Source organism: Nyctereutes procyonoides, unplaced genomic scaffold, assembly GCF_905146905.1.
Source record: "Nyctereutes procyonoides isolate TBG_1078 unplaced genomic scaffold, NYPRO_anot_genome, whole genome shotgun sequence".
Taxonomy (NCBI): domain Eukaryota; kingdom Metazoa; phylum Chordata; class Mammalia; order Carnivora; family Canidae; genus Nyctereutes; species Nyctereutes procyonoides.
This window is the reverse complement of record NW_026575135.1, coordinates 8,658,823-8,685,704: the sequence shown is the minus strand read 5'-3', so window position 1 is coordinate 8,685,704 and position 26,882 is coordinate 8,658,823. Positions and strand designations below refer to the sequence as shown.

The following is a 26,882-nucleotide window of genomic DNA, read 5'->3' as shown; positions in this document are numbered from 1 at the left end:
AGAACGAATCATGCACCTGTTTATGACCTGTTACCTTCTATTTCTTTTACTGTGCCAAGTTCTTTAAAAGATAAAAATAATGCAATACATCTTACCCCTCAAGGAACTCAAAATTTGTTTGGGGAGCCAAGATAAGGACGTACGAGGAATTACGGATTGCCACATAGAATAGATGCAATTATGTTGAAATAATTCTTTTTTTTTTTGAAATAACTCTATAGACAACAAATATTAGGTCCCTGATTTTTCCTCTGAGACCCAGTTTCTTCATGTGGAAGAGGGGTTTTGCAAAGACCAAAATACAAATTATGTGTCTTCTGTAAGCTGCAGATCACATTACAAATCCAACGTATACCAATATTAAAAATCTTCCCAAAGCATGTCAAGGTAAGCTAAACAAGACACACTCAGAAAGCACAAACTAATATTGATAAAACATTAATTTGAAAGCCCGGACCTTGGTACTTCATTGTTCCTACTTACTTTTAACTGCAGCATTCTTAAATGGCAGGGAAAACCTTTATCAGGTTGTGGAAGGGGACACCTGGGTGGCTCAGGGGTTGAGCGTCTGCCTTTGGCCCAGGGTGTGATCCAGGAGACCTGGTCTCAAGTCCTGCGTCGGGCTCCCTGCATGGAGCCTGCTTCGCCCTCTGCCTATCTCTGCCTCTCTCTGTCTCTCTCTCTCTCTCTCTTTCTCTCTCTCTCTCTCTGTGTCTCTCATGAATAAATAAAATCTTTTTAAAAAAGAAAAAAAGATTCCTTTCCCGAAAGTTTCAAGAAATAAGATGCAAACCAGTTATAAACAATATTATATCAAAGCAAAATGAACTCTGGCTTCCCTGATGTCAATGCAAAGATACTGAAAGTTGTAATGAATATAAGATCCCTTTGTAAGGGTCTCTTTCTTAGGTAATGCAACAGAGATCTGTGGTCTCGCTTCCACCCGTGAGGCGAGATTTTTACTTTCTACTTGATCCATTTCTGTATTCCTTGAAATAGTTATGTCTGTGTAATTTTGATACTCACAAAACTCTGTCTCTGAACAAGTACACACATACAGAAGCTGTAGGGAAGTATCAGGCCCTCCAAGTTGCAACCATTGTTTTAAAAAAGTACTAGAAGTTTCAGTGGGAAAATGTTAAAATGTATTTGATGAATTGGAGAACAGATTAGCAGTTGCTAGGGGTCAGGATGCGGGTCAGGGAAAGGACTGTGGCTATAAAAGTGTAACAGGAGGGATCTTTGTGGTAAGGGAACCACTCTATACATCGTTATCAATGTCAATATCCTGGTTGTGCTTTACACTGGTTTGGCAAGATAGTACTATTGGTGGAAACTGGGTAAGGGATAAAAGGAACCTCTCCAGATTATTTCTTACCACTGCATGTGAATCTACAGTTACCTCAAAAAGAAAGCTTAATTTTAAAATGTTAGCAACATTACAACTACTTGAATAAAATTGGAATTATGAGCCCATACTGATATAAGTAAATAGGAGAGGACGAAACTTTTTCTTACAGTAGAAAGCTAACCTGAAATTCAGAGGAAAAAAAGATTTAGAAATTCATCATTTAGGGGCACCTGGGTGGCTCATAATTGAGCCCTGCCTTCGGCTCAGGGTGTGACCCCAGGGTCCTGGGATCAAGTCCTGCATCAGGACTTCTCCCTCTGCCTGTGTCTCTGCCTCTCTCTCTGTGTCTCTCATGCGTAAGTAAAATCTTAAAAAAAAAAATCATTTGGCAAACATCGCAGTAATGATTCATTCATCTAAGGAATACCGATGGATGCTAAGACTAGACATTAAAATTCCATGAGGAATAGAATATTTCTTACAAAATGCTATTACAAAGAATTTTAAAAGCAAAAAAATTAAAAAGTAAAAAAGTAAAAAGAATGGTTTTCTTCACAGTGGAGAAAGCTGACAGGCAACACTTGAATCAAGTAACCAAAGTTGATATCACCTGTAATGGAACAAATCAACGTCATGGCACTTGATAGGATGCAGTGAGAAGAACCACAGCAACACGTCTGTGTTATTTTTATCAAAGTAACATGAACCTAATCATAAAGAAATATTAAACCCAAATTCAGGGCCATTCTACAAAATGACTAGTGATCTTGGGTCATGAAGGTCAAGGAAAGACTTGGGGATTTTTCAAGATTGAAGAAGCCTCAAGAGTTGTGGTAATTAAATACAACCAGTGATCCTAGACTCGATTCTTCTGCTGCAAGGAACATTGGTGGAAAAATTGGTGAAACTTAAACAGGGCTGTGAATTAAATGGTAGTTTATCAGTGTGAATTTCCTGATTTTGATGGCTGTATTTGGACTGTGAAAGAAAACGTCTGCAGGACACAGCATTTGAGGATGATGGGGCATCATGTCAGCAACTTCCAAATGGTTCAAGAAAATGTTCTGTAAATTTGGCAAACTTTGAGATTGTTTCAAAATAATGTTTAGTATAAAAAATGCAATTGATAATCGTTTCTGCAGTCTAGAGCTCAAGAGATCATAGGATGCCCAACTTCTCCCTCCCCCTTCCAGTAAACAATACACTGTCAAATGAGGAGGGCAGCATGGGTGAAAATGAAATATCTAAATCAGGAGTTGGCACCGTTTTTCTGTAAAGGGTCAGAGAGTAAGCATTTTAGACTTCAAGGGATGATCTCTGTTGCAACTATTCAGTTCTGCTATTGCAGTACAAAAAATAGCCGGAAACGATATACTGACGAGGGTGGCTGTATTCCAATATAACTATTTGACACTGAAGTTTGAATTTCACATAATCTCCATGTGTTACAAGATAGTCCTCCCCTGTTCCCCAATCATTTAAGAATGTAAAGCTCATCCTTAGTTCATACAAAAACTGGTAGTCTGGCCAATGGGTCTTAGCTTGCCAATCTCTGCTTTAGATTTTAAGATGGCCTTTAGATGTCACACCATTAAACAGATTCGTAAATAGTCTGGAAGTATTTACAAGAAGAACTAGAGAATTTTATGGGGGAGACTATCAAGGTATAGGTGAATGAATGTTACAGAATGAACACACCGTGTTGGAAGATCACTGACCCATTTTGGCTCTCAGCTATACGCATTTCTTCTCTCAGGTGATGCCTACATCCAAGCCCACCCCAACATACATACAAACCCCCATCCTTTGGAGGGTTTGGGGTCAGGTGAAGCTCACTTGATGTTAAAAGTAAGTAATTTGTTTCAAAAGTCTTGCCATAAAAATGTTCTTACCTTGGTGTAATGAAGGAACCTGATACAGATGTGCTTCTACAGTTTTAATCTAGCAAGAATCACCAGTTGGGTTTTTAAAAGAGGGCTAGAGGAGCTCAGTTAGTTAAGCATGTCCTTTTGGTTCAGATCATGGTCTCGGGGTCCTGGAATCAAGTTCCGCATCAGGCTCTCTGCTCAGCAGGGCGTCTGCTTCTCTCTCTCCCTCTACTCCTGGCTCATGCTCTATCTCAAATAAATAAAATCTTTAAAAGAAAAAGGGCTAGAAACAATATCACAAAATTACATTTCAGAAGTTTAGGGACTAGTAGAATTAGGAGGAAGACAGAGTGGAACCTAATAGTTAATTGGAAAAGAAAGTGAAAAAACAAGTAAGACCCATTAATTGTATATCAGCTGAGGTTCGGAGTCTAGAAAATGATGGCTTTGCTAATTTAAAAAAGGCAATATGTAAGGGGTGGTTAATTTGTGAAGAAGAGTTCTAAGATACCTGATTTCTAACAATCTTAAAATCACCTAAATTTAAAGATTCAGAACTCTTCCAAATACTCATTGGGACATTTGAATAAATGTTTTATCTTCTCCAACATCTTAGCAATATATTTCAAAGAATATAATTGGCATATAATTGGAAAATACCTATGACTTTTGTTAGTAATTAAAATCAACAAGCATGAAGGGGTACCTGGGTGGCTCAGTCAGTTAAGTGTCCGACTCTTGGTTTCGGCTCAGGTCATGATCTCATGGGTTGTGAGGTCATGCCCCGCATGGGACTCTGCACTCAGCCAGGAGTCTGCTTGAGATTGTCTCCCTCTGCCCCTCCCCACCTCTCTAAAATAAATAAATAAATCTTAAAAAAAAATCAATAAGCATGAAGATCACTGTGACTTTATAAACTCCTAGTGAGAGTTTTTCATGAAGTCACCATAAGGTTTTCATAAAAATCACTTTTCCCTTTCTTTCCAAAAGAAACTCACACAAAGAATGAGACTTATTACTGACATTGGAAAGCAGCAGTTCTGAGGTGGGAAGCACATGGTGGCTTCACCTCAAGAGTTCAGAAGCCCTGGTGGCAGGGAAATTAAGTTGTTCACAGAAGAAAGGCACTATGCAACACAAACTGGAAGAGAAACAGCACTGACCACAACCACGCACTGCCAAACTCTGAAAATGAATTTATTAAGGTCCAATTAGTAAGTTTCTAATTTCAAAAAGTCCAGAATATACTCACATGAAAGTCCAAGTTCACTTCATTCACTTCCCACATAAAATGCTTTGTATTTTGTAAAAAGAATGTGCAAACACCTTTCTAACTGGCTCCCCATGTTCTTTTCACTGTGGGCACCTTACAAGTCTGCCCTCTGCTCAAATGCTTACTGAACGCACTTCTTCCTTCCTAGACAAAACAATTCTTCTGGACATCTTTCTCTTAAACATACTCCCAACGTTCCCATACCTGCTTCATGACTGGGACTTTACTGGTTACTTATTATAACAAATTGATGCAATAACTAGTTCATCTGGACAATCCATTGAACAGATATCACCTACGATGGTGGCAGTCTATTGGAGGTGATTCCGAAGGAATACACAGTATCCAGTCACATACCAACACACTCAACCCGTTTGCTACAGGAGGGTCTCGAGCCATTTAATATGAAGATCCTTTATTCACTTGGTGTGTTTCATTTCTTTGCATTGTCTTCACCTCTACATTACAGTTGTGGCTACCAAGAGCTGGAAATTGGCTCCTTGGACGAAATTTGGGATTGCTAGACATATTAATTAGGGCGTCCGAGTTATTTGTGACAACTGTTCCCAGTCCATCTGTGATATAAAAAGAAGTCACTCTCAACTCAAGTGACCACTGCATTTCCTATGTAAAAAGGCAACTTAAGTAGCTTTCCTCTCAACTGCCACTCGTGTGGTGCAAAGCAGGAAATCCCTTTTTAGAAAAGGTAAGAGCATAAAAAGACATTTCACATTTAAAAAAGAAAATCCTTCATGGGAATATGTCCTAAGTAAATAATCAATTATATGGACAAAGTTTTATGTACACAGAATTTCTGCAACATTATTTATAACAGCGAAAATTAGAAATGTCCTAAGTAGCCAACAATGTGGGAACGGTTAAATAAACGGAGTTGCATCCATTAAGTGGAATATTGTATAGCCATTAAAATTATGTTTTTATAGAATTTTTAATGCCATAGGAAATTGTGACAACTCTGCAGTGGAAGAAAAACACTGGTTATAAAATTGTTTACGTATGATGCCAATTACATAAAAAGGTATATAATATACATAGAGGCATACACAAGGGGAAAAGCTGTTAACGGTGGTTACTTCTGGGTTGTGATATTACCAGTAATTATTTTTTTCTCTTTTATACATTTCTGTATTTTTCAAGTTTTCTGCAATGACTATGTATTATTTTATAATACAGAAAAACACAGGCTATTAAAACATTCCTCTGATGTACTGATAATTAGAATGCACTTGGATACTATAAATATGTGGGAACAATAGTACTGCATTTCATCTCCGGTAACTTTTTTTTAGAGTACATATTCTTTGGGTAATAAATTTACATTCCCGGTTTTAGATGTGTTATAACACTTTGATAAAAAGGTAATATTAGAGCACTGTTTCAGAGCCTAAACAAATACTGGCTTTGACATCTAGGTTCTTCTATGTCCTAGAAGATTTAAAAATTTTAATACCCTTTTTAACTTTTTAAGTAAGGCATACTGCATACATACATTACATGCATGCTTTCTAAAAAATAATTCTAATTTACAGTTTCCCTACTTAAGGAAAAAAAATGGAGTTAATGATAGTTTAAAAACAGCCTATAGTCTTATCCATCACAAGCATGCTGACAGGCATAAACATGTTTATTAAATGAAATGTATCGTTTAGAAATAAAAAAAAGGGAAGCCTGTATGTAGAAGAAGTTGTGGATTCAATTAGTCAGAATTTATTCTGACTTGCACCAAACCACACAAAATCTTTTGAAGTCTAGTTAGTGTAGTCTAAATGGACACTCCAGAGTCTGTTTATGAATTCCATTGCAAGATCTTCACTTTCTACTTTCAAAAGGAAGGGGGATCAGGATGAGGGTGGTCACATAAGCTAATTTGCAACATCTCTCAAGTCTTGTTGGGTCTAGGAACAAATACTGCCATTGGTTAGTGTTTAAGTACACGAGTTTATTTTTCCTCTCTCTCTCACACCCCGCACCTTGCCCTGGCATCTGGGCGGGGGGAGGCTGTTCATCCCTCAATCAAGGATGGCTGGCTTCTCATCTTAGTTGCCTTTCTAAACCACAGAGTGGTCATTGCTGTGAACTCCGGCCAAGATGGTGTGGTTGAGGGAGGAAGCTGAGCGGTCAGAGCCTTCCGTGGGGCCGCTGGTGCTGTCACTGCGCTGGCAGCAGAGGATCTGTCTGAAGGTGGCGCTCATCTCCTTGTCGCGGTAGGAGTAGATGATGGGGTTCATGGCGGAGTTGAACTCAGCAAGCAGAAGGAAAAACTTCTCGTAGGCCAGGACATCACACTGAGGACAGCACACATCGAGAAGTAACAGGACCAACCCAGGAGTCCAGCAGATGATAAAGGCACCTACAAAGACAGGGATCAAGAAGATTTTCAAAAAGAAGAACAGAAAAAAATTCATAATTATGAAGCAAGCAACCGTAATGTGAAATGACTTCAGTTCAGTATAAAAATGCTGAGATTCAAAGCCACCGGATCATCATCTGAAATGAAATGCTAATTTTCGGGGTGGGGGGGGAGAACAGAAGAAAGTTTTAATGTTAAAATAATTTATAAAATCTCACTGATTCAGACCCTACTAAAATTTGAGTATTTACAAGACAATGATGATCATTACTTTGAGCAAAGCTTAGCAACTGAGATATGAATGACTGCATTGGGTATACACACCTCAACACCTACAAGGGTGGGGTTTTCAGCAGTATAAAGTTGTTTGAGGGCAAAAAGTAAGCCTGTGACAAATGCCCCTTAATGTTTAATTAAGGCATATTTTCTGAATTCAGGTTGAATGGACCCAAATCCTTGCTTTGTTATTTAAAAAACTGGATGATGGGGCACCTGGGTGGCTCAGTGGTTGAGTGTCTGCCTTTGGCTCAGGTCATGATCCTGGGTCCTGGGATCCAGTCCCGCATTAGGCTCCCTAGAGGGAGCCTCCTTCTCCCTCTGCCTATGTCTCTGCCTCTCTATGTCTCTCATGAATAAATAATCTTAAAAAAAATAAAAATAAAAAAATAACTGGGTGAATTTAGGCAATTATTTTCTTCCGTTTTCTGATGTGGAAAAAGAGAACTTATATTTAGCTCATCAGGTCTGGTGTAAGGAGTAAATGAGTGCTAAGAAAATAATTGCTAAGTATGTATTTTAGCGATGACAACAATAATACTGTTTTTATCTGCTCAGCATCATATTTCCAACAATATGACGGATGTTTACTTTTTATTCAACCATCCCTTAAAAGATGCTGTTCTGTATGCTTTAAAAATACTAACTCACTGAATCTGCACAACACCATATGAGAGAGAAACCATTATCCCTTCAAATGAAGGGACTGAGAAAACACTATGTTGCATTTCTGCTTCCTGGACTTCATAAAACCTAAATTAATTAATTAATTGATTAATTAATTTTAATGATAATTTTATTTTTTATTGGTGTTCAATTTGCCAACATACAGAATAAGACCCAGTGCTCATCCCGTCAAGTGCCCCCCTAAGTGCCCGTCACCCATTCACCCCCATCCCCCGCCCTCCTCCCCTTCCACCACCCCTAGTTCGTTTCCCAGAGTTAGGAGTCTTTATGTTCTGTCTCCCTTTCTGATATTTCCTACCCATTTTTTCTCCCTTCCCTTCTATTCCCTTTCACTATTATTTATATTCCCCAAAATGAATGAGAACATATAATGTTTGTCCTTCTCCGATTGACTCACTTCAAACCTAAATAATTTAAACCAAATTTTATGCTTTAGCTGTTTCATTACTTTAGATCAACTTTTCCTTTCCTCCGAACCATACTGAATTGTTAAGATCTTACTAGAACTGTCCAAAAGCATGGAAATACAGACTATATTCTTAATTTCAGTTCACTTTGTTCCTAAAATCACTCATTTGGCTCCCAGGGAAAATGGAAATTGTGAAACAGCACTAAAATCTACCTTGTTATTCCAGGATCTGCTGTCGGCCAGGAGGACACGGGTCAGCAGAACCGGTGGGCACCATCACCTCCCCTTACAGCTTCACCCCATATATATAACCAGACTCCACGGGGAACACACGGTGAACACGGATGACCACTGAAGTGCAACTGCATCTTCAGACTGCAATGGCATTGGCCTCGGTAGATTCAGGCTTGGACTGGGGTCATGGATTTGGACTAGCCTCAAGGAGTGAGTTTTGTAAAATGTAAACACATGAGATTTAGTCTCCAAAAACCGCCCCGTTTTAAATGCGAGCTTTCTTCCTTGAACCTATTCCGCAGGGAAATGAAAATAAAGGAGGAAAGTACCCTCCTCAAGCTCTTTGTTCGAAAACACAAATGTGTATTGGTTTTCAACTGCTGTTCACTTTGAAGACTGTCCAAGGTGCTTCATTTTCTATTAAATACAATACCTTAGACTTGCCTTAGATAGAAAGAAAAAAATATTTCAAATATCAGGAGATAATAGCCAAGGACCTATTTGAACTTCAAGTAAAAATGTTAATAAAGCATTCATTCCAAGTCCTTGAATTTCCTTGCTTGAAAATCACTCAGAAAGCTAAACATAAAGGGAAGTCAAAGGCATGCCTCTTGGGTTTCAGAAATAATGCATTATTCATTGAGAAGCCAGGAAGGGAATGATTCTCAGGGTGGAAAATGCTTGGATGGAAAATGCATGGTCCCATTATTCCATTTACTTGGAAACTAAAAACACGCAGGCCCTTCATGAATGGGAGAGCATTCTTGCAAGTTTCCTTTCCCTTTCTTTTATCAAAGCTCTAATTGAACTCAAAATCAGAGCTTGATTAGATACCAGCAACATGCATCTCAACAGATTTATTTTAAATAAAATGATCTTTTTCTCCTCCCGGGCAGCAGAAGGGAACATCCTTATTCTCATAGACTTTAAGTGACTGCATTCAGCTATGGGTCATTTGTTGTTTAAGAATTTCTTCCAGTTTTTAAATTAAAAAAGAGCAAGATCTTTTCAATAAAAGCCAGAGTCTCAGAAACTAACCCTTGGGTCTTACTTTTAGACCAAAATAAATAAATAAATAAATAAATAAAATAAATAAAATAAATAAATAAATAAATGAATAAATAAATAAATAAATAAAGGAGGCAAGAAGACTTGCTTGATCAGAGACAGGAAGTGGGAAACACCAGGCTGATACAGGAGCTAATATATGCGGACACTTCATTGAGGAACTTGGAATCATCTCCCTTCTTCACTGAAAGGAACTGTTTTTAGTACTGTGATCAAGCCCAAACCACAGTCCCAATACTCTGGTTCTTCAAGACTCGATTGAATCATTTGAGGCTACTCACAGTACAGGCCTCAAAAATCAACATCTAAAACCAATCACACAGTTTTCCAGTATTTTCTCTTCCCTTCTCTTTCACGGAGGTGCCAAGGACCAAACTGACCAAAAGTGAAGATGGACTACGGATATGGAACAAGGGTGCTGAGGCTTCTAAACAACAGTGAGTGGGGGTGCCTAGCTGGCTCGGTCAGTAGGGTGCAACTCTTGATCTCGGGATTCTAAGTTTGGGCCCCACGTTGGATGCAGAGATTATTTAAAAATAAAATCTTTAAAAAAATAGACAGTGAGTGAATGTTACAAAATCAAGTTTGCTTAAAGTGTGGGTTTACCCCCAGGCTTCTAAAACCAAAAACTACACAAACCCAAGCCCCTATAAGTAATAAGTAGCCAACCATAATTCAACTGGGTGATAGGACTTGAGACATGGATTATGGACCCTATCAACTTAATCTGTAGAGACTCAAGTGCATACCTGTAGCAGGTTAGTAAGAGTAAAAAGGATTTCCATCTCCGTGTCGGTAAAGTAGAAAAGTGACAGCACCCTGTCTACTCCACAGGGTGTGGTGAGAATCACATTAAGGCAAGACATGTAAAAGCTCTCTATACACTGTGCATCTACTTGACTATACTACCTATAGCCATTGTGGGTAGCATGAGAGAAGGCTGATGGAGAGCACACTACCAGAACAGATTTCCTCTAAGGGCAGAATGTGGAAACACATTTTAGACTGTAGATAACCTGGCATTTCAAAAGTTCTAATGACACCACCTCGACTCTAAGAGATTCCAAGGACTTGCTGTTGAGTATAAGGAGGATAAGAAGAAGAAAAAGAGAGGGAATGCAGAGAAGTATGGGAGCCCTAAATCACCTTGGAGGTTCTCATGTGTCAACTCAATGCCTATACCAAGATGGCAAATGAAATGATGTGATGCTCAGTGGGGACACTGCTTTCCAGAACATTTCTGATGGACATAGTCCCACAGACCAAGGCCTAAAACCAAGGTATCATATGCAATAGTAGGAAAGTAAGAGGAAGTATAAGTAGTTTATGGTTATTGTAACTTCTGTCATGAAGGCCTGTGTATCTGGCTAAGACATTTGAAATTTCTCCAGGGTGGCACACTAGTTCTCAGGCCCGGCCACATTTTGCAACAACCCATGGGAGATTATAAGAACCATCTCCACCTACTTCCCCCATAAGATTTTAATGTCATTGGCCTCACTGCAGAACACAATAATAGAATGGAAGAAGAAAATAAACTGGATTGGAATCAAGACAGAAACACTGGATGTTTCCAAATTCGAGAAGGGAAATGATGAAAGCCTGAATCATGGCAATGGCAACGTGGATGAGTAGGAAAGGATCAGTAGAGTATTTAGGAGATGGAGTGCATGAAATGGGTAAGGTACAAAGAGTCCCAATTTCCCAGGGGGGTGAAGGAAAAACAATGCTACCTTTCACTGAAGGAGGAACCACAGGAAAAAGGGCTGATCGGGGTTTCTGGGGGAAGATGAGGAGACTAGGGATGATGATTGTGAGTTTCCCCATCTGTGGTCTTGAGGCACCTGCCAGACTTCAGATGCAGATGCCTTAAGGGCATGGTAGGCTCATGGCAAGTTGAGTCCTGGAAAACTGTCTCCCAGCCTGCTGAACAAGAGTAGTTACATTCTGCACTATTTGTCCATGTTACAAGTAACTCGGGTAGATGGATACTCAAAAAATATCTGTGGGTTAGAATAAAATAGCTGAAGTTACTCTCCTCTTAGAACGAGCTTCATTCCTTTCTTACGCATCTGTCAAATCCATCTGTGAGGGCTCCGATGCCCACAAAGATGGAAGAAGAGGTGCTGGAATGTAGACGTGAAAGTCAGGGGGGAAGGAGGCTGTTTTGGAACAACAGGTCACAGCTGCAGAACCAGATCACATTACCACACCTTCCCTCAAATCTACACAACCTCACCGGCTGAATAATGCTTACCATCTGGTCCCACAATTAGAGCCTTTTTTTCCTAGAGTGACTTTTCCCTAACGAGCTGAACTTTGCTTACATATGGAACATAAGAATCAACGTAAAAGAGAGAAAACCTTTGACAGAGAAGGCGGCTAGGGAAAGAGCCCAAGTTTTTGACAAAGGAAAACCAGAAAACATTTCCAGTCTGGCTGGCAAATTTTGTGTTTTTACCCCAAAACCAGACATCCCACAGATCTAAAACAAGTCAAGGTTAATCCAGTCCCATACCAGGGTTGCGTTCAAGTCAACTTCTTCGTCGGCCTCTCTCTTCTTGTTTCTCCAAGGATCTAAGAAACAGTCTAATCTCAGAGGCTTGTGGTAGAGGCTGAAGGGGAAAATAAGTGTTCGAATACATGCACTCCTTCCATTGCCACTAAATTGTGCATGGGCAGTATCTTGGGATCCCCAAATTCCATCCAATTTCTGTAGTTATATTATGATTTCTGCTATTAAGGTACACATAAACAATATGGCTAAGAAATCCTTCTAAACTATGTATCATCTTAAAAGAGGCTGTTAGATAACAGACCACAGATAAAAAGGCTTATTCTGAGGTCTAGCAGTCGAGGGGGTCACTGCAATTGAGATGTAAACGACTTTCTGAAATTAAAGTTTTTTCTGAAAGAATAAACTCGACCCTTTATAAAATCCATTTCCTAGAACACCGAGAAGATAAAATTAATACACTTCTGCTTCTTCATGGTCAAAGCAAATGCTTCATACATTTAAAGCTGCATGATTTCATTCATCGTGCGAGGTATTCCAATGTTTCCTTCACTCCCGAGAGCAACATTTATCCTTTAAGGAAGGATATGAGCAATATACAGACCTCGGGGTGCCTGGCTGGCTCAGTGCGTGGAGCTTGCAACTGTTGATCTCTGGGTTATGAGTTCGAGCCCCACTCTGGGTGTAGAGGTTACACAAAAATAAAATCTTAAAAATAACAACAGCAACATATAGCTCTCAAAGCAGAATGTATTATTCATTATGTCTTCTTTTGAATATTGCTGGATAAAAGTTTTAGCTAAACTGTCTTTAGCAACACAACACTGGCTCTCCCATACACAGAGAATGCCAACACTGCTTCACTTGGAGTATTTTACAGTCTCCTTCACGCTAAACTACTGAGTACCATACACCTACCTACCCGCCCCCCCCCATCCTACAACAGACTGTCAATCTCATCCTGCAACTGGACATGGGAAAGCATATGCTGCAGCAGCTTGCATGCCAGTGTCACCTCTTACAGAAGAACATCTGTGCTTGACAACAGTGAGTAGAAACCACTTCTCCATGGCTACAACCCTAGCCAAGTAAGCAATACCTTTCATCTGCCTATTGCAACAGGCTCCTAACCAATTCCTCTTCCTCCATGTCTCTTCCCTAAAGCTTGCACAGAAGAGCCAAAATGATCTTTCATAAGTGTAAGTCAATTCATATTATCACTTTCCTGCTTAAAATCCTACGAAAGCTTTCTTCTTGAACCCCTTACCGTGACCTGTAATGCCCCATAGGACTGGCCGCTCATCCCTCATTGACTAGATTCTAATCACACATGCCAAGTTCATTCCGGTCTCAGGGCCTCTGCATTGACGCCTCCTTTACCTAGGAACACTCCTTCTGTAGATCCTCACATCTACTTACTTACTATTAAATATTGCTTCCTCAAAAGCTAACCCTGGTTATCCTAATGCTGCACACCTTCCCCACTACACTCTTTCCTATCTTGTCATCTCTGTATTGCTATCTATAGACCCAAAATTCTCTTATTGATTTAACATGTTTATTTTCTATCTTCCTTCAATGAGAATGTCAGCCTTGTAAAGGAAGTAAATGCCGTCTCCCTCACGTCTGGATCTCTTGCACCTAGAACAGTAGCTGCCTACGGTGGACAATCAATTTGTCTGTCACACAAAAGTCACATGTAACTGCCCAAGAGACGTATCCAAAACAAGGAAAATTAATTAGCAATAAGGTCACTGAGTAAGGTTTGGAAAATAAACACTGATGCCAACAGGATGCAAGGTCTTTCTCTGATTGGGTTCTACAGTGCATTCAAGAGGGAATGAGGTGGACCCAGAAGGCAAAAGTCTTACCACATATGCATTTGTTACTGTAGCATAAAACTAGTCAATTGCTAACAATCCTGATGGATACCAGATTATCTATCTATCTATCTATCTATCTATCTATCTATCTATCTATCTATTATCTACCAGAATCTTCTGAGTTCTGGAGAAACATGTTGGGTTTATGCATTGGGTTAACGCATTACCCATGTTGCTGCCGCATCAGACCCTGGATCCTGCAGGAGCTACCTAGAAAAAATCACTAATCAACCTGGCCCATCTTTGTGTTAATCCCTCAGGATTCAAAGTTCCATGTAGGAGCATAAGAGAGGCCATGATTAAGTCTCATACCCACACCCTAGCTATCAGGGAATAGGGAGAGAGAATATATTCTATCCCTTGGCATATAATGTCTTACTATCCTTCTTATACTTCTAATCACTAATCATCATAATCAGCATTCATGCATAATACTCAGTGTGAATATTCACAACACTTTTCCAAGTGTCATACCTGTTTTGGTGTGTTGTTTTCATATGTTTGTGTCCTCATAATTTATAACAGGCTGCTTACCTCAAAGAAGATCCATAATTTATGAGAGGATAAGGATAATTCTCATTAACCTAATTTTTCTTCCCAGCATGGTATATCAGCTGCTTTCCTTTCAGCGATTGACATCTAAAGAATGGTCTGAAGCTAATTCCTTGAATTATTACATCTTTTTTTCCCTTTATGGAAAGTTTGAAAAATGTAGAAAAATATAAATAGGAAATTTTAAAAATTACTTAGGAGTCCTGCAGTCTAGAGATATGTGATCTTGTACTTTTATTAAAGTGTTGCTTCTTTTAAATTCTAAATGTGTGCCTTTTTTTCTGATGGCATAGGAAATTAACATGGAATGACTGTTTATTAGTGATGGGGAAGCGAATTAGATCTTTTATCTTTAGGAACATTATTTTGTTATCTGATTGGTGTTTATATATAGTGATGTGCCCTAATTTGGTCAGTACAATGTCCTCTTGAATCTGTGAGAACATTAACTATAATTTATTTGAAGCTGTTTTGTGTTTCCTGGAATACATCTGTTTCAATGTAAGATACTGCAATAAATGCAAAATCCACTGCAGGGACACCACACTTCAGGGAATGTGTATTTATGATGCAGAAGACTTTCCTGAATAGGGGACTCCCTTGGGAAGTAAATTGCCATCAAAGCCAGCTTTGTCCTAACCCTAAAATACCCAGTGATGCCATCTAATGGGTAGGCTAAATACCGTGTTAAACAATCACATGGGGAGAAGCGTGCTTCTCTGAACGTTCTCATCTATGAACAGTGAATACGAGGTTGCAATGTTTAAATAATACAGAAATAGCATGGCCATCTCGTTAGCTCCAAATTCTAAGGAATCAAGAGACAGCTAGCAAACTAAAAATGCACTGAGTTATATGTCCTTACACATCCAAGGCCATAGCCATAGCCATACCCCACTTCCAGCTATAGCTAATATTCTCTAAGAGTAGTATACGACCCATCAGCACACAAAACAGGAAATGGTTAAATTTACTTTTAATAAAACCAATACATATTAAACTATGTTAAAATGGATCACCATCTCTCCCTTTCCTCCCTAAACATGTTTTCTGATTTTTACCCAGCTCTTTTCTGGAGTGAACAAGCCGAGGATAAGACTGGCTCACCAGAGCACTACCATAAACAGTGCTCCTCCAAACCCCTACCAAAGCATTTTCTTGTGAGTGCTTACTATTCTCAAATGACAGATTTTAAGCTTATACAAATATAATTCATAAATATGCACACATGTATACTATGAATGCATACATAACACATGTGTGTATATATGTGTGTGTGTGTATATATATATATATTCATACCCACATCCGGAACAGTCACTGCATTTTAGTGTCTTTAAAAAAAAAGAGAGATTTATTTTCTTTTAAACTTGAGACCCAAACAAAGAAGGATGCCACTAAACATATTCTTTACATTGAAAATAATTCACCATTCTCAGAACAGTGAAATCTGTTTTGCCTTCTGAACCTAATGGTTGCAAATTTTTTTAAAAAGCAAACTTCACCCCTTATTTTAAAAATAATAAATCTTAAATCTCACTGAAAATCAATGTTGTCAACTCCAGACCAACATCAACTAACTCAGAAAGTGATACTAAACATATCGCATGACTGTGGTCCAGCTGTTTCCAAGGTAATTTGAATAATATTTATTCCTTTAAAAAGATAAATAAAATCCACCCCCCAGAATCTTTCCCTAGCAAAAGTTCAACATAAACAAGGAATTTATAATTGGTTTTACAACATAAACAGGGATTTATAATTGGTTTTGCAACGTATTTAATTTTTAGCTATGAGTTAAGATTCTCCCAAAATGACGCAAGTCTGAAAAATGAGTACTAAAATCTGGTTGAAAATATTCACAGAATGTAGCTGATGATAGAATCCTATGGATTTTATTTCTTTACAGTTCATGAACTACTGGCACGGATCAGCAAGATATGTATTACTCAAGAGACAAACTCCGAGGACAAAGAAATGTAATAACAATTTCATTTATAATTCACTTCCTTACAAACAAAATGGGGGAAAATATTTAACCTAAAAGCAAATTCAGAAAATTTTGTGAAATATTCTTGCAACCCAAAATGTTTCAAAGTTATACGTATATATGGGCAGCCCGGGTGGCTCAGCAGTTTAGCACCACCTTCAGCCCAGGGCGTGACCCTGGGGTCCCAGGATCGAGTCCCACGTCAGCCTCCCTGTATGGGGCCTGCTTCTCCCTCTGCCTGTGTCTCTGCCTCTCTCTGTCTCTCATGAATAAATAGATAAAATCTTTTTAAAAAATTATACATGTATAAATATATATTGTATATATACTTTTTTTAAAAAAAAAGTCAAACAACATGAAAAGAAGAACAGCAGAGACCGTAAATATAATTGTTCTTTTTAATATTGGCTAGCCCTCCTACAGTGGCTGAATGTTCTGGATTGATATTTATGAAGCACAGATTCTTGGCAGAAGAGGAGGGAGACACAGTCTGTTCTGCTAGAATATGATAGCTGTGTGCCTATGATACCTCTCATTATCAAAAACTTTTAAGTCTTAAAAACAAGCTGTAAAAGCAATCACTCAATTGGGAAGCGGGTATTTAGGTTAAAGAGCTCCAGATTTAAAATCATAAGCATATTTTCCTACATGAATTTCAATTATTTTAACGACATATCCAGAGCAAAACATTGGTTGCTCGAAACTAACAAAACTAAGATTAAATATCACAAAGCAAATTCTAAGACATAAATCCCAAACAAAAGTTTATCAGTTCTAAAGCATTCAAAATAAGCTGCAACAGGGATCCCTGGGTGGCGCAGGGGTTTGGCTCCTGCCTTTGGCCCAGGGCGCGATCCTGGAGACCTGGGATCCAATCCCACGTCGGGCTCCCTGCATGGAGCCTGCTTCTCCCTCTGCCTGTGTCTCTGCCTTTCTCTCTCTCTCTCTCTCTCTCTCTCTCTCTCTCTTTCTGTGACTATCATAAATAAATAAAAATTTAAAAAAAGAAAATTTAAAAAATTCAAAATAATCTACAACAATATCACTTCTGGGAATTTGTCGCACAGACTTACACACAATTGCGCATGTGCAAGGAATTATTTGCAGCATTATTTTTCAGTTTAATTCCAGTATAGTTTGATTCCAATATAACATACAGTGTTATATTAGTTTCAGGTGTACATTATAATGATTAAAAAATTCTATACATGACCCAGTGCTCATCGTGGTAAGTGTCCTCTTAATTCCCATCTATTTCATCCATCCACACCCCTACACCCCCTCTGGTAATCATCAGTTTGTTCCCTGTAATTAAGACTCTATTTCTTGGTTTGGTTTGTCTTTTTTCTTTCTTCGTTTTTTAATTTCACCTACAGATAAAATCGTATGGTATTTATCTTTCTCTGACTGACTTCACTTAGCATTATACCCTCCACCTCCATCCATGTTGTTACAAATGGCAAGATTTCATTCTCTTTCATGGCTGAGTAATAGTCTATTGTATATATACACACCACATCTTCTTCATCCATCAATAAACCGATGGTCATTTGGGCTGCTTCCAAAATTTGGCTACTGTAAATAATGTTACAATAAACATAAGGGGGCATTCTCTTTTCAAATTAGTGTTTTCATATTCTTTGGGTTAATACCCAGTAGTGGAATTACTGGATTATGTGGTATTTTTAGTTTTTTGAGGAACCTCCATACTGTTTTCTGCAGTGGCCATCTCAGTTTGCATTCCCACCAACAGTGCATGGGGGTTTCTTTTTCCCCAAATCATCACCAACACTTGTTTTTCAGTGTTGTTTATTTTTAAAAATAAGAAATAGTCTAGGTCATCACAAGTAGAAAAGTAAATTATATTGTATTCATAAAGTAGAATCCTTTTCAACTTTTTAAAGTTATTAAGATATTCTATCCTGATACCAAATGATCTCCAAGATATGTTGTCAAGTAAAAAAAAAGATAAAGAAAAATATGTATAATATGCCATCAATTGTGCTTTAACAGCAACCAAAAAAGCATGTGCAAGCTCAAACACAGATACCCTATAATAAGATCCAATTAAAGCTACCAATAAATTTAAAAAGCATTTAGAACATGAAATTATAAAAATGATGCTTAAATGTTTTATTTGAACTCAAAATACCAATATGTATTCATTTGCCAATCCTTTAATATAGAGCCAAGACTTTAGATGTGAATTTGGGTCTGCTAATTGGAGCTCTGTAACATCTTCCACACAAAGCCACACCAGTAAAAGCATCACACATTACTTCCAAATTGGCTCCTTCAAAGTGGAGTCAGAACTTTAAAATTCTTGTAAAGCAGTTTGAGTACAAAAATCTTGCAGATTTTTTATGGTTCCTCCAAACTTAGAGTTGTTCTCATCAGCAAATCTAAAGCAATTTCTTTTTGCAACTTGCTGTCATTAAATATTAACAAAATATCCACCTCAGTTTTCCCAGAAACATCTTGTTGTATTCATTTTTATTCAATACTGTAATACTCAATTAGTTACACTATTATTAGAATTACTTGGCATAGGGATCCCTGGGTGGCGCAGCGGTTTGGTGCCTGCCTTTGGCTCAGGGCGTGATCCTGGAGACCGGGGATCGAATCCCACGTCAGGCTCCCGGTGCATGGAGCCTGCTTCTCCCTCTGCCTGTGTCTCTGCCTCTCTCTCTCAATCTGTGACTATCATAAATAAATAAATTAAAAAAAAATTCCCCCCTGGACTGTTTTAAAAAAAAAAAAGAATTACTTGGCATAAACAGCATCAGGAGCAAAAATGAATTGGAGCTGAATTACTTGGTTTTGAGGCTACAGTCTACTGGCTTTTTTATTCTATGTGTGCGTACTATATGCCAGGTACCATCCTTGGTACTGGGGATGCCACAGTGAATCCGGAAGAAAGAAATCTCTCCTCTCATTGAGCTTAGGTTTTAGAAGGGATGTGAAAGAAAACAAAATACACAAAATCGCTTATAGAGGGGGATGGCATTTGTAGACTGGGGGAGCAGGTGCGGAAGCAAGGGGTGCAGCTGGAGGCTCATATAGAAATCTAGACAAGAGACAATGATCGCTTTGAACATGGGAAGGTGATCACAGATGTACGCTGATGGTAACGCTTATCTATGTTGCTAAGAGAATGGATGCGGGATTGAGAGAGAGAGAGAGAGAGAGAGAGAGAGAGAGAGAGAGAGAGAGGAGTCAGAAAGCCTGCAAGCAACTGAAATAAAGGACTGAGTGCCAAGGAGGTCACTGATAATAGGTCAGTGGGTCTTGAGAATGGAAGACTGACTGGAGTAGATTTGAGAGCTAACAGGAGAAATTGGATATGGCAGGCTTAGACAACACTTTTACACAGTTTTGTTGTGAATAGGAGAAAAGGGACTGTTGGCATTAATATGTTTTACAAAGTTTTTGTTAACTATCATGTTGGTTAAGATGGAGTTACTGGGTCTATACTGTGTGTGTATATACATATGTGCATACCCACCCATATATATACATATATATACTCATATATATAAGCTCATATATGTACAGAGTATTTTTAGAATGCTACATCAAGCATTGATTACTATCAATTATATATAAAGAGTATGTGCTTTAAATATGTGCAGTTTGTTATATGCTAATTAGCCTTCAGTAAGGGGAGAAAAATGGCTGGGAAGGAGGAGGAAAAGTGATTGAGATTGAGAAAGAGATTGACCAAGACTAGTACTGACCATCTTTAGTTTCTTTTTCCCATCCACTGGCAGGAAGCCTATGTCTGGCCTGCTCAAGACCATGCAGTCACCTATGTGGCACAGGCTTCATCCCAGGGTGGCCCCTGGTGGTCCAGCACTGTCTGTGGCTCGGTGGGTGAGCTTTCTGATCCAGGAATGAAATGTTAGCAAGCCCTTCTGACTTCAAAACGAAAGCACATCAGTGTTAAATATGATGTTCTTATCTTAAAAAGAATAGCTAGCAGACTGGGGGAAGATTTAAAACCCTATTAAAGACGGGATGAGTAATAAATAAATGGGCACACCCATGCACTGTTGACAGGAAAGTCACTTGACAATCTTTTTGAAGGGCAATTTGGCAATGCCTAAATTTAAAATGTCCTCTTCTCTCTAACAAGTCCAAACTGTATCAACCAGAAATACTTGAAGCAGCAAATAAAACTGAATATTTGTGATGGTATAAAATCAGCAATTTTGACCTCCATCAATAGTATACATAAGTGGAGTAGTAAACAGCCATCACACAGGCATTGCTGCATGTAGGTATTTATCCACATAGGAAGATAGGCCAACTATACACCCATAAAGTTCTAGCACACTCTGTTCCATTTAGCATAAAGTTCCAAGGGGTACTTACGTGCATTCATACTCTACACACATTACAAAAGGTCTAGAAAGACACATGTCAAATTGTTAACAGCGGTTCCCTCGAAGGCTCAGGGTGGTGGTAGTGCAGATTTTAAATTTTAACGGAAATATTTTTGCAATTTTCAGGTTTTTTATAAGGAGCATATTTAATAATTTTTTTAAAAGATCTTATTTATTGATTCATGAGAGACACAGAGAAAGAGGCAGAGACACAGAGGGAGAAGCAGGCTCCCTGCAGGGAGCCCGACGTGGGACTTGATCCCGAGACCCCAGGATCATGACCTGAGCAGAAGGCAGACACTCAACTGCTAAGCCACCCATGCATCTTGCATATTTAATAATTAAGGGAAGAGGTGCCAATATTCAGGCTTATTCCCCTGGCACTCAAGAAGTTAGCTCTTGGGCAGGAACACAGATTGAAGTTTCTTTGGGATAAAACTTTTTTCAATCTCCCAGGCTGTGTGACTTGGAGGACCTGAAGGGTAGATACCCATAGTACAGTGGACAAAAGAGATAGGCTTGAGGTCGCACAGGGTTTCTTTCCCTGACTAGTGGTGTGATGTTGGGACAGCTTCTCCAATTTTGCAGAGTCTTAATTTCCTTCTGTGTCAAATGGGGAAAACTACTTTCAGGAGAACTGTGAGATCTGAAGGAGCCTGCCCGCCGACCAATAGGCCACTCTTCCTCCCTCCTGCAGGAAAAACCCAAGAAATAGAGATATTTGCAATGAACTATTATTGGTTCTCCAGGCCTGAAGTAGCAAAGTGGGGAGCTGCATCCCCTGTTACGTCTTCGCTGTAGCCAGAGAATGACCACCAGGCCAGAAGACCGTCACCCCCGTCCTCCTCCTCCTGCTTGAGAAATTTCTGAAGGCACCACACCACCATTTTTTAAAAAGATTTTATTTATTTATAAAATAAATAGTGTTCTCTCTCCCAAGAGCACAATTTCTTGAGAGAACACAAGCAGGGAGAGCAGCAGTAGATGGAAAGGGAGAAGCAGGCTCCCCATTGTGCAAGGAACCCAACTTGGGGCTCGATCCCAGGACCCTGACATCATGACCTGAGCTGAAGCCACTGACTGAGCCACCCAGGTTCCCCCCACCAGCATTTCTTGATAGGCTCTCACACTTTAGGGCCAGTCCTCCTTTTACTTTAGGTTGAAAGTATTTTCTTTTAGTTTCTTACTTTTAGACCCTATCTCATTTGAAAAAGAATCTGAGCTAAGAGACAAATGACTACAAATTAAAGGATCTTTGCTTTTACTGGGCTTCAGACAGAGAACAATGGCCATACAGTAAAAACAAAAAACAAAAAACAAAACAAAACAAAAAATCACCTCAGCCTGCTATGCTGTTCTAGGGTTCTGGAAAAAGATGAAATCCTGGCTCTGGAGAGCCTGAGAAGACAGTAAAAAAAAAAAAAAAAAAAAAAAAAAAGTGCTGTTCTGCTCTGAGCATGCTCAGAGCTCTGTTGCAGGGGCAGCTGCCTACAGCCCAGCCAGTGGAGCTTCTGAGCAGCTTGCTCCAAGTTTCTCTGGGGCAGACACTGGGGCCAGGTTACTTGACAGTGTGGGCCCACAGTCAAGACAAGCAGGACTGAGATGACCCCCTTTGTCACCCCCTCCACCCCCCACCCGCCCAGTTAAAGCCTAAGACAGAGGCCAGATTCCTAGCTGGGAAACTGGAGGAGACTGTTTTTTAATGACAGGGTCTGACCCAGCTGAGCAGTTTGAGGTAAACAGATAAGGCAGGGAGAGAACTTCTTTAGGGAGTGGACATAGGCCTCACATTTCTGTTTTCTCTCAGGTTACAGTTTGGGAGGGCATGGTGGGGACTTATTAGGCAGTATAAGCCAGGAGTGTGGTGCTTGGTGTAGGAGGTGCTCCAGCCCCCTCTGTGGGCTTGAACCCCACCCTCCTGAAACAGTCGGGGCGGCTGGCAGCGGGTAAGTGCCGAGGGAATTCCAGCCCAGGCTAGTTTTGGCTAAGGGGGGGGAGGGAACAGATAAAAAATAATTTTCCTAAGAGAGCAGCAGCAGCATCCAACCAAATGAGGCTGAGAGGGGGTTCATGTTCACTTTGTTGGGAATGGAAGAGAACCTTTGAACCACCCTGGTGGACCCTCCTCTTGTTCTTCCCACATTTACCCACCTACTTCATAGACATTTCTCAAAGATCCTAATCAGATAGGCTCACAGAGAGAATAATGCCATCAGAGAAGATACAAGCTGTGTCGATTCATTTGCCTACCTATAGCTCCAAAGAGTTATTAGTCAGATGTCTGCCTCCAGTTTACCCTGGAGAGAACAATGGGCTTTTCCAATTTAATTCAGGGACAGGATGCTAATGAGGAGCCTCAAGTCCAATTTGTAATTCGTCTTGTTACCACTTAAGATTTAAAACTCTGCGGATACCTTCTAGGGCCCTCCTTTTTCATAAATGTTACCAATCGCTTCCTGTTAATAAACCTTTATTTTTCAGACACCTGCTATATTTTCCGGTCTTTTGTAGTCTTCTGAGCTTAACTACGTAAAATGTTTGAGGTGCAATTATACCTTTTAAATGTATTTTTACACGGGATCTTTTATAATGCCTGATTGAACTTATGAGGAGCAACGCATGCATGGAACATTATAAAGGTATCTCAGAATGTGAAATAAAGTATTTTTTTTAATTCCCCATCGTGTACCATGGTACAATGTGGAAAGTAACTACATTTAGGCAGGGAAGAAAAACAAAGCAAAGTGTCTGCAAGAATTGCACAGTAAGATGGAATAATACAAGACTAGAAAGTTCCAAATAGATGAAACTATAATAGTAAAACAAGAGTGAGGTTGGCAGATTGAAGGCTTCTAGAGTCTACATGAATATTTAACAAAGACATAATACATTTAAACATGGCTTAGAAGTTGGGGGTTGGGTTCAGTAACTTGTATATCAACATGCAACTTTTTAATCAGGAAGAAACATTTTTCCCTACATCCCACCTTCCCATCCTATAACACCCTTAGCATGTTTACAAAGCACCAATGGATCAGAATTGCAAACAGATCACAGAGGGAGAAAACTCTGCATTAGTGCCATCTGTTTGAGAATGGAAGGTCATTTGGTTTTCTCTTCCATGTTATGGGCACCTGTGTTCTTCAATGGAGAGCATTACCATCACACTTTGAGAATCAGAAGACATAGGTAGAAGCAAAAGACAACTAGAGAATTAATTCTAGCAAGACAGTGACACTGAGGATACCTAGAAAGAAAAAGAACTTGGTATTCACTAAAATCAGCTTTTTTTCTTCTTCTTCTTCTTTAAGCAGATACCCACACTACACTCACCAATGATGCAATTTCTTTTTTTTTTAAGATTTTATTTATATATTCATGAGAGACACAGGGGGGAGGGCAGAGACACAGGCAGAGGGAGAAACAGGTTCCATGCAGGAAGCCCAAAGTGGAACTGGATCCTGGGTCTCCAGGATCACGCCCTAGGCTGAAGCTGGTGCTAAACCTCTGAGCCACCTGGGCTGCCCAGTGATGCAATTTCTATACCACAATTGTTGAATTTGACAACTTTAGAATTATTTCATAAAGATAATATAGAATCTTCAATCACAAATTTTTTGAAGGGTGATTTAATGGGGAGAAACAAGAGATTCAAGAAATCTTAATCAGACTTGTAGTCTTAGAAAAGCCATATCTCCCTGGCCTCACACATACATTTCAGAAGCTGAAATAACTGATAACTGATAACTCTTAATCACTTCTGTGACATCAACCCCTCAAGAGTCTGGTCAAAGCCATAGCCCCTATCCTCAGCAGGAATAATGTCCTAAAACAACATTTTGCTTATAAGTCTAGGCAATCCATACAAAAATCTCTGGACCAAATTATTTTTCCCAGTGCTAGTTACACTTTCAGGGATTAAAAAAAGGGGGGAGGGGTTTAGTTTTGTCTAGTAGCTGTCAATTGCAGAACTATGACATCAAAGAATTAATATAATTTGGCCCCTGTATTCATCTACATGGAAAGTAAAAATTCTTTAAGTTGATATGTGCAAAGAAACATTAACTTAAATCTAACTTCAATACTAGTATTGTAGTAAGGGCTTCCACCTCTCCACCTATTTACTCCTTGCTTCCCTCATCCCACCCCGCCACAGACAGAAAGAGTCCACAAGAGAGGCAGTATAAAGCTATAAAAAGAATATTACATTTAAAATGAAAATAGCTGGATTTAAGAGGTTTTAAGAGTTATGAGGCACTCCAGGATCACCGCACACTTATGAGATAAAGATAATGAAGTCTCCAAGAGAGGTCTTCAGTGTTGCCCTTTCCATAAAATACAAGCCAAAGGCCCTCCTTCGTCTTACTCTTAACTTCTCTGAGTCTCCGTTTCCTTATTTGCAAAAGGAAGATCACTTACAGCCTGAATAGTCTAAGGCTAATTAAACTCAAAGTTTAATTTTCTCCTTTTCTATAGAATTCTTATTTATGATATAAGCTACAATACTCATAATATCAGGCCTTCCATGTGGTGTATGTGACCTTAACTCCAAAACAACCTACGAATGTTTTCATCGCATTAGTGCAAAGAAAGAACAATTCCTTGTAGTCTTAACTGTCATAGAAAGTAACAGATTTTGATTTATACCAAAAAACCTGATAACCCTCAGGTGACTCAGACAAACATTAGGCAATTTTTTTTAATGCAACACAAATTATTCCATCACAACAAATGATGATTCTGGAGATGTTTGCAATTAATATTAAGAATGGAGAAGGTTGGGATCCCTGGGTGGCGCAGCGGTTTGGCGCCTGCCTTTGGCCCAGGGCGCGATCCTGGAGACCCGGGATCGAATCCCACGTCAGGCTCCTGGTGCATGGAGCCTGCTTCTCCCTCTGCCTGTGTCTCTGCCTCTCTCTCTCTCTGTATGACTATCGTAAATAAATAAAAAAAAATTTAAAAAAAAAAAAAAAAAAAAAAAAAAAGAATGGAGAAGGTTGGGGGGGTACCTGGGCAGCTCAGTTCGTTGGGCATCTGGCTCTTGATTTTGACCTAGGTGATAATCTCAGAGTGTTGAGATCAAGCCCTGTGTCTGGCTTTGCACTGAGTGTGGTGCCTGCTTGATATTCTCTCTCCCTCTTCTCTTTCTTCCCAACCCCTTCATGCACACTCTCTCTTAAAACGAAAAAAAAAAAAAAAAAAAGGAAAACCAGACACCTGAGTAGCTCAGTGGCTGAGCATTTGCCTTTGGCTCAGGGCATGATCCCAGGGTCCAGGATCGAGTCCCACATCAGATCAGGCTCCCTGCGAGAAGCCTGCTTCTCCCTCTGCCTGTGTCTCTGCTTCTGTCTCTCATGAATAAATAACATCTTTAAAAAAAAAATGAAAAAAAGAATGAAAAAGGTTTGCTACATTCCATTACAGAGAAAAATCTGAATATGGGATACATACATACATATGCATTCTCTTCTTCACATCATGAAATCACTAGCAACCTTCAATTCACTACGAAATTTTCAGTGGTTTGAAAAAGCTGGTTTTTTCATAGTTGAAACTCTAGGAAATGCCCAAATTAAATTATAAAGTAAAAGATGAAAATAGCCATTCTTCGGGTTGAAAGGAAAACAACCTACACTGTTTGGAAATTAGTTCAACAAAATTCAAGCCAGAAACAATAATACCAAGCAGCTATTTTGTGCAAGACGATGTGTTAAGTGTCTTTGCAGTTGGAATGCAGAGATGAAATAAGACATAGTTCTGGCTTAAAGAGCTTAGAAACAGAGGTTGGAAAGAAGTCATTTATGTGACTAAAAGAGAAGCAGCAGAGGGAGGAACATAGAAGGAGAAGAGAGAGGAAACAAGGAAGCAAGAGAAAGTCATGTAGCAGGGCACTTTTCAAATTTACACATGCATATGAATCACCTGAGAATCTTATTAAAATACAGATTCTAATTTAATAGGTCTGGGGTGAAGCCTGGGAGTCTGCATTTCTAACACCTCCCAGATATTGTTAATTTTAT

General features: G+C 39.2%; 1 protein-coding gene across 4 annotated transcripts in view; it reads right to left on the bottom strand.

Moving 5' to 3' along the window:
- Positions 1-4,398: 4,398 nt before the first annotated feature.
- LPAR1 (lysophosphatidic acid receptor 1) overlaps positions 4,399-26,882 on the bottom strand; it is a 132,121-nt gene continuing 109,637 nt past the window's right edge. For all 4 annotated transcript variants that reach the window (XM_055302735.1, XM_055302734.1, XM_055302737.1 and 1 more), the window contains exon 4: positions 4,399-6,863. In XM_055302735.1, the coding sequence (XP_055158710.1) occupies positions 6,562-6,863 (302 nt within the window). In that variant the 3' untranslated portion in view covers positions 4,399-6,561. The remainder of the gene's footprint in view (positions 6,864-26,882) is intronic.